This window comes from Anticarsia gemmatalis, chromosome Z (genome assembly GCF_050436995.1).
Source record: "Anticarsia gemmatalis isolate Benzon Research Colony breed Stoneville strain chromosome Z, ilAntGemm2 primary, whole genome shotgun sequence".
NCBI classification, from domain to species: Eukaryota; Metazoa; Arthropoda; class Insecta; order Lepidoptera; family Erebidae; genus Anticarsia; species Anticarsia gemmatalis.
Window position 1 is genome coordinate 15249212 of NC_134776.1, and position 14404 is coordinate 15263615.

Genomic DNA, 14404 nt, shown 5'->3' on the forward strand with positions numbered 1-14404 from the left:
TACACATGTGCGGCCAATATATTAGGCTGGAACAGTAAGCCTATCTAACTAGAACTAGTTTTCAAGCCCACATTAGGTCTTATGTGTCTAATTGTAAGATCTCACAGATATATATGCCACTATCTCAGATGTCATACTGTAGGCAACTTGTTAATTGCTAACATAAATCGTAGCCTACCGCTCTACTGAGTTTCAGCACATTTTAGTTTACAGCGAGAATGTTATTACGACTCCGCACGAATTATGACATCTTACACGTAATTCATATCCATTATTTAATGAAAATTATGTCGTTTGTTTACATTTTCGCGTCCATCGCGAGCCTAAACATCCCTCCTTAGTAAGCGTATTGTTTGTAAAAAACATAGCAACGATGGCAGCCGTTCTACTCAGTTCGTGCTCAGTTGTGGAATGTGATGGTTTCACTAACTTTGATTTCACATGGAGCGCGTAAGTTTTAGATTAAATTCCTTCGCATGTAAGTGAAGCAATACTTCGTTCATTACAAACTATATTATCTGTCATTTACAGGTAACTACGTTCTTAATTATTAACGTGACAATTTTCCTCGCTCAATGTTTTCCGATTGAGAATGGATTCACCCTTAAACTTAATCCGATTTCCCAGAGAGAGGATTTGAAACCAAAAGATTTGGGGAAGCTGTTTGCCAAAGTTCCGCAAGATGGCAAGAAAGGAGACAAGAACCAGAAGGATGTTTTTAATAAAGTTTTCTTCCCTCGATCGTTTGACTTGGGAGCAGGACATACTAATCAAGTAGCTAAATTACTTGCTCCCGGTCACCTCGGTACTGATTATAACGTGACGAAGATGTATAGCATGAACTTTTTGAATCTTCCCATGATTAAGCAGCCATTCACGGATTATAAGGTGATTGTGGCGGCTGCTCCGCCGAATGTGAACCTTGCATCAAGTGACGAAATGAAAAAAACAGTCGTTTACATAGTATTCCCGGACGACGGATCGAAGGATCAGGAAGTAAGTGTCATGCCAAAAGTGTACTTCGTCAACGAGAACAGTATTCAGCTGAAGAATCTCAGAGACCAAGCGATGATAGATCCAATACTGGTGATAGATAGCAACCGAACAGTGACCGGGCTCAAAAGTAAAGAGATCGCTAAGTTTCTACGATTCAGCAACAAATTGACAAAACGCTTTAATTACGAAATTACGCGTTAACGCAATTAAATAAATGTAATTTCATGATATTGTTTTATTTGACCATTTTATCAGTTTTACTGGTAAATATTCAAAACAATGTACCTACTCAATACAGCATTGCCATGAAGCAAACATACCTAGAGTACGTAGGACTCGAGGCGTCTAATAAGTAAGAAATCGTACAAGTCTTAATCAATTACTGGACGCTATCATCGATGTGTCTAATGAAACCTCACCAATACGCCTGTTATTTCCATCTCAGTTGTAGGAATGCTATTATCAAATAGTTTACTGTAAGTTGTAACACATGAACATCGCGTGTGCATAATAACAATGAATTCCCAGCAATATCATTGCACTATCCGACAGGTTTATACTCTAAACTACACCTATTTTCTCGGATCTTTTCTCGTTGAAAGTATTTCGCTATTCAGATAGATTTTTATTGTGTTTTCTTTGAAGAATATTGGGAAATGCACGATCACGAACTATTGAATAGTAGCGCGATTTCTCATAGTCGGTACTATCGACTAGCGTTTGACATTTGAGAAAATAGTTCTTGAGAAACACGATAGGGGCGCGGATTAGATTTTCAAGTGGAATTTGTCGATAGTCGATAGTGGTAGAAAATCGCCCTACTTCTGCATCGTTCGTTGCATCCTAATGCTAAACAAGTGTCAAACACTGCTCGATGTTTGACGTTAGGTCGTCTGCACTAAATTAGTTCCTTTGACGTACGTTACAGGCATTGATTAAACACTAAACGACATGATTTATTCGACGACACTGTTTGAAGCCGGTAACTACTGAATTGCGAATTCTGAATTTTATGTTACAATTGCATTTAATTTCTATCATTATAATCTAATAAATAAGGTACATTTGAAATCTAATAGCCTTAAAGGAAATAAAATTTAGCTCAGAATGTATACCGTCTTAGTTTTATTTATTGTAATTACTATGAAACTCTTTCGCGTGACCATTTCACTTTATTATAGAATAGGATAGTATTGAATTCGTCGAACCTAACATTCTAAGTAATCAGTATTGTCTAAATATAGAAGTGTATCGACACGGTACGATTATGGTGCTCTTTACAATTGACGTCAATATGCACTAGGTAGATCGCGTGATATGACTTCACATACTGAATTATTTTTCGGTGTGACCTTAAATTCTAAAGTCCGACATCATGTTCGATTTTGGATCGAGAAAGTTGTTGAAGTTGCTGGTTTCTGAGGCACATTTAAGGGTAGTTTATTGTTTCAATAGCGTTTAAACTCATATAAAAAACGCTATTGAACAGATAAACTACCGCTAAATGTACTCAGAAACCGGGTAATACTCCGGTAAAGTTTAAAAAACCAGCGGTAATGTAAGACATTATAAACATAATACTGTAGTATAGCGTTCGGTACCTAAAATATTGCGCTTTTTATCCGTATGTACTGACAAAAAGTGAACTAAACAACGTTGGCCAGCCCAGGAACTGCGACAATACAAAACAAAAATATGATCGTGGTAATAATTTCCCGCAAACCGAGCCAATAAAGCGACCAGATAGAATTAATTATAGTCGTAAGTCAACCTGGATGAAGGACTGAATTGACGACTCAAGGTGTCGGTGCAAAGTTATATAATTCCAATTTGGAGTGACCCAGCTGTGGTGAATGCGATAACTACGCTGCCTGCTTATTGTACAGGAGGTACTGCTACTGTCCTATTGTACGCAGTAGTTTCATATACCTAGTACAGTACCTTGATTCTCTACCACTATCGACTACCGTCAACCGGCTAGCTATCGAATTTTGACATTTAGGATGCACTGCCAAAAAAGTTTATACGACGCCCATCAGAGGCGCTGATAAGATTATTATAAAAAAATTCTGGATGACAGGTCGGATTTTGGTAGTCGATAGTTATAGAGAATTGAGCTACTGATTTTGAACATTACTTAGAGAATGCGTAGGTAATATGTTCATTGAGAGCTGGAAACCCAAGCCCCGTACCCTGTAACCTACGATTTTTTATTTTCTACAGTTCTTACGTTTGGAAATACAAATATATCTAATTAATTCATTTTATAGCCAAAATTAGAATAAGAATATCAATATTTGAGACTCTTATAAATTTCTAAATAAGTATGAATGTATGTAAAATAGTTTGGTACAGTTAAAGTCTAAAGTACGTTAAGAGTGTTGAATACGGCTGCATATTTATTTATTTTCCAACTCAATCTGTATACAGTCGAACTCAAATATTTGAAATAATTGTAAGCTATGTAATCTGAGACGTTTCAAAGATTCGAAGACGTCCCGAGTCTATGTACTTTCATGATAGAATAACTGAATCAACTCGATAAATTAAAATATAACTTCGTTACTGCGGCTCGCCATTGAACAAGGAAAATTTATAAAAATATCTATCGGATCTCTTAGGTTGGCGTAAATAACTTTTATATTTATGAATGGTGGAGTAGAACGTAGATATTTTTTTATTGTACAATTGTGGTTGGCCAGTATTATTAAGTTTGATTTTATTTGATTTGATTGCTGTTTTTGATCGCCTTACATTCTAGTTATCTTTCAGCCTAGCTTTCAAATGGCAAACTTGGTCCATTTAACAACCCAGGGTAAAAATTATGTATTTTAAGTTAATCATTATATTATGGGAAAGACTAATATTATTTTTGAAGAAGGGAACGATCACTATTTCTTTATAAGAAAATTGTTTTCCATGAACAGTGTACCAACGAAAAACCAGTCCATTTTGCCAAAAGATTTCTGAACCACGTTGTTTTGTATCTGATATTTGAGCTATTTTCCTAAACAGTGGCGTGTAAACCACCAAGTGACCATTTATCAAAGCGCAGACCGCACCAAACAATGCGGAGCATAGCTTCTCACTTATCTATGCATTACCGGCTCTGAGCGGTTCATGCAAATGTACCACAGTGAATAGATATTTTGATAGTACCTGTAATTCCATACAATCTGTTCCTACTCAAAACCGTTTGTATTTCCACGTAGTCAGATAACCTTTGTACAAATTCCCTAAGCCCACATGATGCCAGATTCATAGACGTATGCATTTTATTCGTTTGCCAAAGGGTTCCAGGAACGCTGGCTATTATTGTCATATTTGCTGACTGTACGGAATGAGTGGGAGTTTGAGGTCTAAACGCTCAATCGATTGCTCTTAACCTCTACGGTATTCACTTTCATTGTTTTCTAGTTCACCGCTGGCTGCTCCATTGCCCTCCATTTTCCAACAAAGTATATTTAATACAGGCATCCACGTGTATTCCGTAGACAATGTTGTAAAGCACTTTGCTGAGGTCAGATGTGGCAAGGCGAGGACTTTGGGCTAAGTATTCTCAGTTTATCGAGCTTTAAGAACTAAATTGCGACGTACTTTGTAACATTGTCTGTATTTCGCAAGAAAAGATAGAGTTTCTTTTGTCTCAAAATTTTGTTCGTGTATAAAAAAAAAACATTATACGTTGAATAAGTCAACGAAGTCAGTGCGTTAATTTTTATGCCATCAACGAAACTCAACTACCATCTTCCAATTGTTCAGGCTCAGAGCATCACAATTGACAAAAGTACTTCATTGTATTTATTCTCATGCATCAAACATTCACTCTAAATTACCACTATCGGTTTTCCTGAAATTCCGAAAATGATCGTATAAAAATATGGTGAACCACAAAAAAGTTTTAATAACCTATATTATTGAGGCGTCTTAATAGATTCAGCTTCTTCCTCAAGACATTTTCCTTCTCCGTCGGCGTTCAATCGTTGCTCGTATTTAAAATTAAAATTTTGTGATAAAATAGCCTTTCATTTTCCGTCGTCGCTATCGCAGTAAAAACTGGTGCCATTACGGCGCGCATTCAAATCGTTGAAAAATATAAAATATGGAAATGGCCGGACAAGGGTCATTATATGCCGTCAATTCCAATGTTTGTTTTTGAGGATTATGCCAGGCTTAAGCCCCAAGGATAGTGTGCATTCATCCACCTCTATGACAAACGGTTTATTGTAATTGGAGTTTGCATATTTCATTGCTTTTTTATAGCCTCCGAAAAGTTAGACCGAAGTTTGTTTTGAAATACTCGTTTCAAATTGTTTTATGAGCTGCCATTTGGAACATTAGTTTCAAGTTAGAGGAAAGCTTACTGGCACTCACCGCGAATGAGTATTGGGATTAGACTATAACGGAATAATGTACGTAGGAATTCTAAGATTAAGATGTTTTTCTTTTTAGTTAAATATTTAGTTATGGGACGTATCAACGTAGTGCCACCTATACGTAACAAAGTTTAGTTTAACGATACGGTTCTATAGAGCAATCTGTACGGTTTCAAACAGCGGCGGACTTATAACATAATTATGACTTCCCAATATTTTGTATAGATGGCGGCTCAATCGATTTTGCATAGTAAAAGCGACGTTGATCATCGTTATCGCGCCAACGAGGAAACTTTATGAAAAACTTAATTTCATAATAATCTCTTGCGCCTTTAAAATATAAGGGGAATATTTATAAGTTATTATCACTGATTATATCGTAAACAATTCGGTGATGAAATGCGGAAATTACACAAGGAGATTTTGCTCAGTCTAAGAGTTTTTAAAGTGAGCTTCTCTCCCGCCGTGGATAGCTACGGTGTTACGTTTGACGTTCCCTATTAGCATGAAGTTTTAGATATATTTATATGTATATGAGATATATTTTATGAAACTGACTGAAGCAAGGTGCCACAACCACTTTGCCTTGCTTTCCTTCTTGCGAACTTTTAGGCATTCGAAATCTGTCAAACAGTACCTACTTTAAATCGATAAAAATCATCCAGTAAAAGCCTACTGATTTAAATATATCATTTAATCATAATATGTCGGTACATCCAACGAAGAAGCAGCAATGTTCTATATCAGGACAGCTATAACTTATCCTAATACAAAACTTCGTACAACTCTTTATCTACTGGCTATGTATTTACGTGAAAGAAACGATCTGTGAAACATCTGCTAGGTAATGGATGGAAGCAAACAACTATGTGTTTTCCGGGATTGTTTACTTGGAATATGTTCAATTTTTGCATTAGATTATTACACCTACATCGTATTCGGAGCGTGAACATATTCAGACAGATTGAAAAGCATTACAAATGTTTCCAAGTGCAACCGTACAAAATAGACTAAAACATCCATTATATTAGGTCGGAGAAAAAGTCTTTTCGCATTATAGCATGTATAAACTTGTAGACAGAGGTGAATGTAATACACTCACGTTTCGCTGTTAACAATGTTAGTCTCATGTAATAAGAGGCGAGCCTATTGACCTTTACCAAGCACGTTACTAAACTCCAGGCTACTATAGATAAATATTTTAATATATCATCATTGTCATCATTATCATTGGACAACTCACACACGGTCATTTGATTCCAAACTAAGCAGAGCTTGTACTATGGTAACCAAATAACTGATAAACATACTTATATAGATAAATTGACATCCAGGCTCAGAACAAACACTCGTGCTCATCACACAAAGATTTGTCCCGGGTGGGATTCGAACCCACCACACGCGGCGCTACGGTTGTTGCGGCGAGGTGACCGCTTAAACCACTGCGCCAAACGTGCAGTTAAATACCAATAGTACTGTATCTGGGAATCGAATCAAAAACCTCATCTCGACCATGCCACAGAGGCAAAATATAGACAACAAAAGTTCAATTTCAAATAGCATATTAAACCTATTAATCCAAAGTAAGGTTTGTTTGAAAGCAAAACTTTAGTTATACTCGTAACGCTGAAAGAATCTGCCGAACACAAATATATTTTGTGCCAGAACTCTGTGACAATTGCTAATTGGAAAGCGATCTTGTTAACTTAATTAAAGTGGTACCCTTTCATTAGATTTGTTATGTAATTTTATAAAGAATAATGTTTATGTAACTACAAATGGTATATAATCTAATCATATTAAAACTAAGACGAGATGAGCACTGTATAAGTTTATGAAATTCTGAAAGTATACGTACTTTGCACAATACTTTCGGCAGTCTTTGATTGTGTTTGCCAATGGTTCTTTTGTGATCTAGTTCTTTTTACATACAGTTCTTGTAGAATTAAAGAAGTATGAAGTAAAATAATATGGTTTTCTTGATTCTTAGTGCATACAGTGTGTAGCTATTTTCTTAGTAACAATGTTTATCGTAGTTTAGACTGTATATATCTAGTTTCAAACAAAGCAACTTGTTAAATAATGTTTGCATAATACGTACTTTGTTTGACAAATAAAAACAAAAGCTCTTAAATAATGTTTGTTGTTGTTCCCTCCACGATCTCGTAAACTGGCGCTCATAAAAAATGGAAAACTCAAGAAAGCACGAAATCTGCGCCGAGGGAAATAATTGACAAGGCGCCGGATAAAAACACTTTCGTTTACAATCATTGATTGTTTACTCACATTGACAATTTGTTTGTACATGTTTACATTAAATATTTAAGTACAATATACGGTGACAAAGTTTTTGTATAAAGTAATACTTTAGGAACCAGTTTCGTAGCTTTTGGAAGAGTGTTATCAATGTAATCACGCATTAAATTGATTAAATGCAAATACACATATAAAAATAAAACTAAATTCGACACAATTTCAACTTGATTCAGAAGTTGTCGAATCGAGACTTAGATGTCTAAATGTAATAATCAGATACAGTCAATTAAAATTAAATGTAAAAATATTATTAATTCAAAGAAATCTTAGCGAAACCTAACATCTAGCTAGAATAAATAACTAAAATTAACTCTTAGCAAATACGAAACAGTAGAATAATTCGATTTGTAACCGAATTAAATTGAATGCCATTAAAATAAAGGTTAGTATGGCATTTTCATTGAAACTATGTTAATAATCTGTTCGAATAAATCTCCCGCAAATAATGTGGACGTGTCCACTTCGAACTGATCGGGATTTAAAATTGGGAAACCGGTGGTCGGAATTACATGGCCATTCTTAATATTACACCGATCGGTCACCGCTAGCAAAAATCGCTGTAACTATAACACTTATTCAATTTACCTTTAACATATACCTTACAATTTTATTTATCTAGAAAGGCCCATAAGCCAGTGACTTCTTGTTGTTGTATGGTTAGTGGTCAACAGTGGTCAACATAGTGTCAAAGTTGTTATTAATATGGGTTTACATGCAGCATACATAATCACGCCTTATTCTGTTAAGAGTTAGGCAGAGATAAAAGAACGTCACTTGCTACGACCCCTACAGACTTTACTGGCTTAATTCACATCCATACACCTTGTCATACATATTCGCTCATTACAAGTTCCACACACGATACAAATATACATTTAATAAATTTTACCCAAAATGTCACGCAGCTGGAGAAGAGTCTCCTCCCGGAATGAGGGAGGAGTTAGGCCTTGAGTCCACGATACTACTAATATGAATTTATGAAAAGAAAAATAAGTATGTACATCAATATCAACCCTCACTTTAACCGTGCAAGACCAAAACATAAGTACTTCACAAATCATCCCATATAATATAGGGCTAAACCCATAATTGTCAATTTGTTTTATGGTCTCCGAAGAAAAAAGCAATAAAAGAGTTTCGGCAATAAAAGTGAGATCGAATAGGCGTTCGTAACGATCGACGGCAAACATTTTACAATTTAAAATCGCTAATCCTGAATTTTAAATATGTTGAAAAACTTTAGTGAATAAATGCATCGCTACACTTTGAGAGAATTTATTTTACTTGTATCTGATTTTAATGGAATATTATTGGCTCAATTTCATTTTCGGATTCAGGATTCTGATAGAATATTATTTTTATACTTTGGACATAATTATGGCTTATTTACTAAAAGCATAAGATGCGATATGGACTATAGTTAAGATTAGTTTATTGTTCAATCAATCACAGATCTATATTTAATTGAAGATTTTCCTGTGAAAAAGATCTGACGCACTTATTGAAAGCCTAGCGCGTATCACGGATTCAGTATCCATTCAAAACATAGACTCATAGAACTCATAAGGGTTTTTTTTACCGAAGAAAAAGTTCCTTGCATGCCTCAGGGTTGTTTATAACAGTTCTTGTGGGTATGCAAAATCGCCAAGTTGCACGTGGCCAGCGTCAGCGTCGTCAAGGCCTAACCCCTCACTCATTACGGGAGGAAACCCCTGCCCAGCAGTGGGACATTAATTAATTAATATTTTATGTGTAAGCCATGCTTGAACATGATACTGATTTTTCACTGTTCTGATACATACTAACTAATAACTACTGCTTGCGGTAACACCAGCTCTTTTAAATACTAATTTGCTTTGTTTTTCCCGGGTATGTTACCCTGATATGCAATAACTGCGTTATTTTTGCATAATTGATAGGATACGTTACTAACTTCTTATGTGAAAGATTTTGAGAATGTACTCTCCAAATCCTTCTGATAGTCATTAAACTTAGTATTAACACCGATATTAAACCATGCAGTATCAATTAATATGATATCTCTTACACTTCTATGAGGTTGATTACTTCATTAACATGTAATCGGAGTCCATCTTGCGGTATGTATCGATTTCATAGCTACTTTCTTAAGTTTTCTTCGCAGTTCATTACTCACGTCTCACTCAGTTACATGAGTTGCATTGTTGCTGGTATGATTAACGAAACAGTTTTACATAGTACATATATCAGTTCACAACTAATACAAGTCAAATTGATGGTCACTATTCAGTACATCGCGGCCTTGACGCGTTAATCACTATAATCTAAGGGAGAAAACAATGTTTAGTGGCATTCAAATAATTATCAATTGGTGATAGCCCCTAGTTTATTATATTCTAGTTTTTTTGGAACGTCGAAAGAATTTTGGTACCTCTAGGGACGTTCTTCAGACTGTCATACGAAATCTACTTAATATTTGCCGCGTGTGGTGGATTCGAATCCCACCCGGGACAAATCTTTGTGTGATGAGCACGAGTATTTGTTCTGAGCCTGGATGTTAATGTATCTATATAAGTATGTATTTCGAAGTATATAAGTATGTTTATCAGTTATTTGGTTACCATAGTACAAGCTCTGCTTAGTTTGGAATCAAATGACCGTGTGTGAGTTGTCCAATAATATTTATTTGCTGAACAAGGAATTCAAGTCATTACTTGGACTGTTAAATCAAAAATCTTAAATACCAATAAACTATAAAGCTACCGATGTCGAAATCTCAGTTCTCTTTCATAACATATTAAGAATAAACTCGAATATTGATTCGTAAGAAACTATATTTCTGCTGCGCAATCTTTGATAGGGGTCGGTGATGATGGATTATGTACAATTAATTACATTCGGGTAAATTTCGCCTGGAGTTTATTACTAATACTTATTTACTTTACTTTCTAAGTGTATCGAAAAGGCAGAGGTTACGACCACTACATAGATTGTGAGTATAAAAACATTTATTTATTTAAATGTTAACACATAGGAATGTCGAAGAAATGATTATTTGGCGTATGGTATTTTTGATTCGATTGTGTGTGTAAAACAAATAGTTTTGTCATTTACAAACGTGCCCGCTGCGGTATATCTCCTGGGGATGAAGGAGCTGCACAAAATTCTCGACAGAATAATCTATATAAGTATGTACGAGTATTTAGAAGCATGTATATCAGTTATTTGGTTACTATAGTACAAGCTTTGCTCAGTTTCGAATCGTGGATAAGTTGTTTAGTGATATAAAAAAGAGGCTGAAAGAACTTGAACTGATGAGAGTATGGCTTAGCCCTTTAGAAGATGTCATACGCAAAAATATTCCACAAATAGCGCTATTCTCTACAAATATCGACTATCGATAACCGGCTAGTTATTGAGAATAGTTGTATGAAAACCTAATTAGCGCCTCTTGCGGGTAATGTAGAAACTGTTTATGCAGTACATTTTAAACGTCAAACTTTCGATACTCGACAGTACCGAGTATACAGAATCTCCCTACAGGTCTGGACAAACTTTGTGTCCGCTGTCTATAAAAGTCTTCGCTACACAAGATTATATTAATGCAAATTTGTCTTTTTAAACAAAATAAAGAAAGGATCCAATGAAAGTAATACGTTTTGCTTGTTTTCTAAGTTTATGTAGCATGGCTCAGACGATTGCACGCTGAAACACTGTCTGAGGGAGTTCGAGCGAGAAACTTATTGGTATTAAAATTGTACCACTCTAGGTGAGAGCTGATCTCTTATTTATTAAAGTTCTTTTACACTGTTACAATAGTCCGACAACTTAGTAGAAAGCCTTTTCATGCACGATTTTTCTGGACTATAGTTCATAATAGCAAAATCAACCAATCGTTTCCGTATTTTCAAAAAAAGATTGCTGTACAGGGCATTGTCAGCGAAGTTTATCTGAATACTGTATGTGTAGGTTCCTCTGCTAACCGCCACCCTGGGATACAATGTTCTCTACTAAGTTGTTAGACTACAAAAGAGATGCATTCATTAGTATTTCAATCACGTGTAATTCTGTGATTGAGGACTCGCAAGTTTTGTAATTCGACTGTACCAGTTCGTCATAATTTAGACTAGGAATTGACAGGACTAATAGCCTAACCAGTATAACAACGTTGTCCCAAACGAATTAAGAATATGTATGCAATTCTGCTGCAATAATTATATCGCTGAGGTGTATCTTTTCCGAATTGCAGGTAAATAAATTTTGACCAAAACTACTATTTGTTTCAATAAAATTTTAAAGCTTTAATATTACCCGTATGTATTGTTCCAAACAGGGATATAAATATTTTTGCATTAAACAGACATAAAAGAGGACAGAATAATTCGCATTTAAATGCATAAAATGATTTATAGCGCAGATTTTCATGAATCACTAAAAATTTCGATCAACATTCAAAAGGATCTCAAATGTCAACACGCGAAATTCATATCATAAAAGTTAATAATTGAATTACATACGAGATTATAATTAAAACGATTTCGCGGTTTCATATAAATTCATTCATTTTATTAATGCTATAGATTCACAGTCCACTATTTATTTAGGTCTCTACTGAATAAAAGTGTTTATAAAACCCCTATATTTCCTGCTCGGTCCCTTAAGCCCGACCGTTTCACAAAAGAACCAAAAATCAATACAGTCACCTTAGTCTCAAGTCAATTTGAAGCAAGCCCCTTTGCTTTCAAATCGTCAAACGAGAGGAGATTTCGGAATTCATTTCCATGAAAATACGTAAGGTTAATGGACTAGAAGCGTTTAAGCCTTTTCTTCATTATTACGTTTAATCCGAGTAAATGGAAACTGAGAAGTCTGGCGGGTTATGTCCCAAATAAAGTTACGAGTTGATCTTACCGACCTATTGTACATCAGTATACACTGTACAAAACAAATATTCAATATTAATATCACATTACATTTTCATAGTCTATTTTTAGATCAAATAGATATGAAAGTAAACATCGCTAAAAATAACATTTCAAACAAACTCTTCTCTTTTAAAATTGTAAGGGATCGCACATTCCGATATCGCGCGGATAAACTTAGATAAAGTTTCACTAGTGAAGCTTATAAAAATTCTTGACTTGCCAATAACAAGTTGGGTGCAACTTGAAGCTGTTAAAGTTTAATGCGTGCCTATCCGGATTGAAATAATAAATAATGTATCCTGGAAAACTCTTCAACAACTCGTATTTAATCTATTTTTATTAGTTTTTATAAGCTCTCTTAACTATGTAGTACTTAGAGCGGCGCCGTTTTCGTCGAGACGGTCCCGTTTGCTGTCAATAAAGATTGCAGTTGTTAAGCTGTGTCAAAGGCATTTCGGAGCTAACAACTTTGACTCTAGGTTGACCGCTAACAGCACAAAAGAAGACTTAAGAACTAGTTATAAGAACCTAGGAAAGTTATTTACAAACCGATTTGTGGCAAAGTCGATTGTTTTTTTTTACATCACATAAATTCTGACAAAATTTTGAGCTTTGCAAGAAACTGGACTGTAGAAGTAATATTTTTGTTCCTACTATGATTTACACAAGAATTGTTATTTTACAGTTTTCCTGCGAACTTCGTAAATTATTTCCTGTCCGTTGAACCTATAAACTTGTGTGCCGATGTTACGACCAACTAATAAACATAGTAAAAGAACTTTCTGAACCTATAATTCCGTTAGTGTTTTGTTGTCGCTGTTCTCTTTGGGGAGTATGGGGAGAATACATAGTGTGTCATAATAAGTGCTTTATGTAACAGCTTGCTGTCCCATCTATTTCTCTTAATGTACTCTGTGAAAAATTTCGCTGTGACAATTTTAGAACAGAAGCTACTGTACTACGAGTATTAGTGTGAAAACACATTTTGGAGCAGAAACGCCGTAATGGTGGTAGTATTTAACACCTTATGGTTGAGACATATTTTCCACAAGAAAAGTAAGCACGTTATGTACTCAAAATGTGTGAACATTATAAAAATAATGAGTATGGCAACTGTATCTATAATTTCAAGCCAATTTTATTATACAGCTAATCTATTCGAAAAAGGGTTATGTATAAACTAACGGGTATTTTAGTGTAAAGGTGTTAAATACCCACCGTATTTTTAGAAATGTTTCGGATGTAAAGTAAAAGGAAACGCCTGTTATTTTATTGAGATTGGCTATAAAATGTTACACTTATCACGTATTCAATTGCACTTTAATAGCTATTGAGTGCTCCAGCCGTGAAATATATTACGGGGTATCTGATATAACTTCGCTAAAACCTTTTTACGAAACCACTAAATAGCTGTGGTGTATATATAAGTCGAGATTCGGAGTTGTAGCGGTACTTTTGGTAAAAAGGACAGGAAAGTGCAGTGTCTACTTTACTACTCTGCTCTATCTTGGATAGTTTTTGGAAGTAAATACCGTCTCTCATCCCCCGGGGCTCAGTATCTGTAAAACCTCCCTCTTTATCTAAAAAGACGTAGGTAAACTATTTGAAGTTGAGACGATATTAGAAATCAGGTCACCACACCCTCGGCAGATCGTCATTTTACGATCCTCGTGAGAAGTTGGGCAAGTAATAAAATACACCCGGAGACTTCCGAACATAAACGGTGGGTCGTTAATTACATATTTTCTTAAAATTGTCTCTCCAATAATTACAGTGTTGTGAAGAAGCGGAGATGCTTTACCTACGTATTAA

The 14404-nt window shown here is 35.2% G+C and overlaps 2 protein-coding genes across 3 annotated transcripts in view; one reads left to right on the forward strand and one right to left on the reverse strand.

The window, feature by feature from the left end:
• The window catches only part of LOC142986315 (frequenin-2), a 222229-nt gene that overhangs the window by 37426 nt on the left and 170399 nt on the right, over nucleotides 1-14404 (reverse strand). The window lies entirely within an intron of this gene.
• LOC142986530 (uncharacterized) lies at nucleotides 379-1197 on the forward strand. Its single transcript, XM_076135048.1, has 2 exons — nucleotides 379-450; nucleotides 532-1197. Exons 1-2 carry the CDS (start codon nucleotides 442-444, stop codon nucleotides 1195-1197), a joined length of 675 nt encoding a protein of 224 aa, XP_075991163.1. The 5' UTR covers nucleotides 379-441.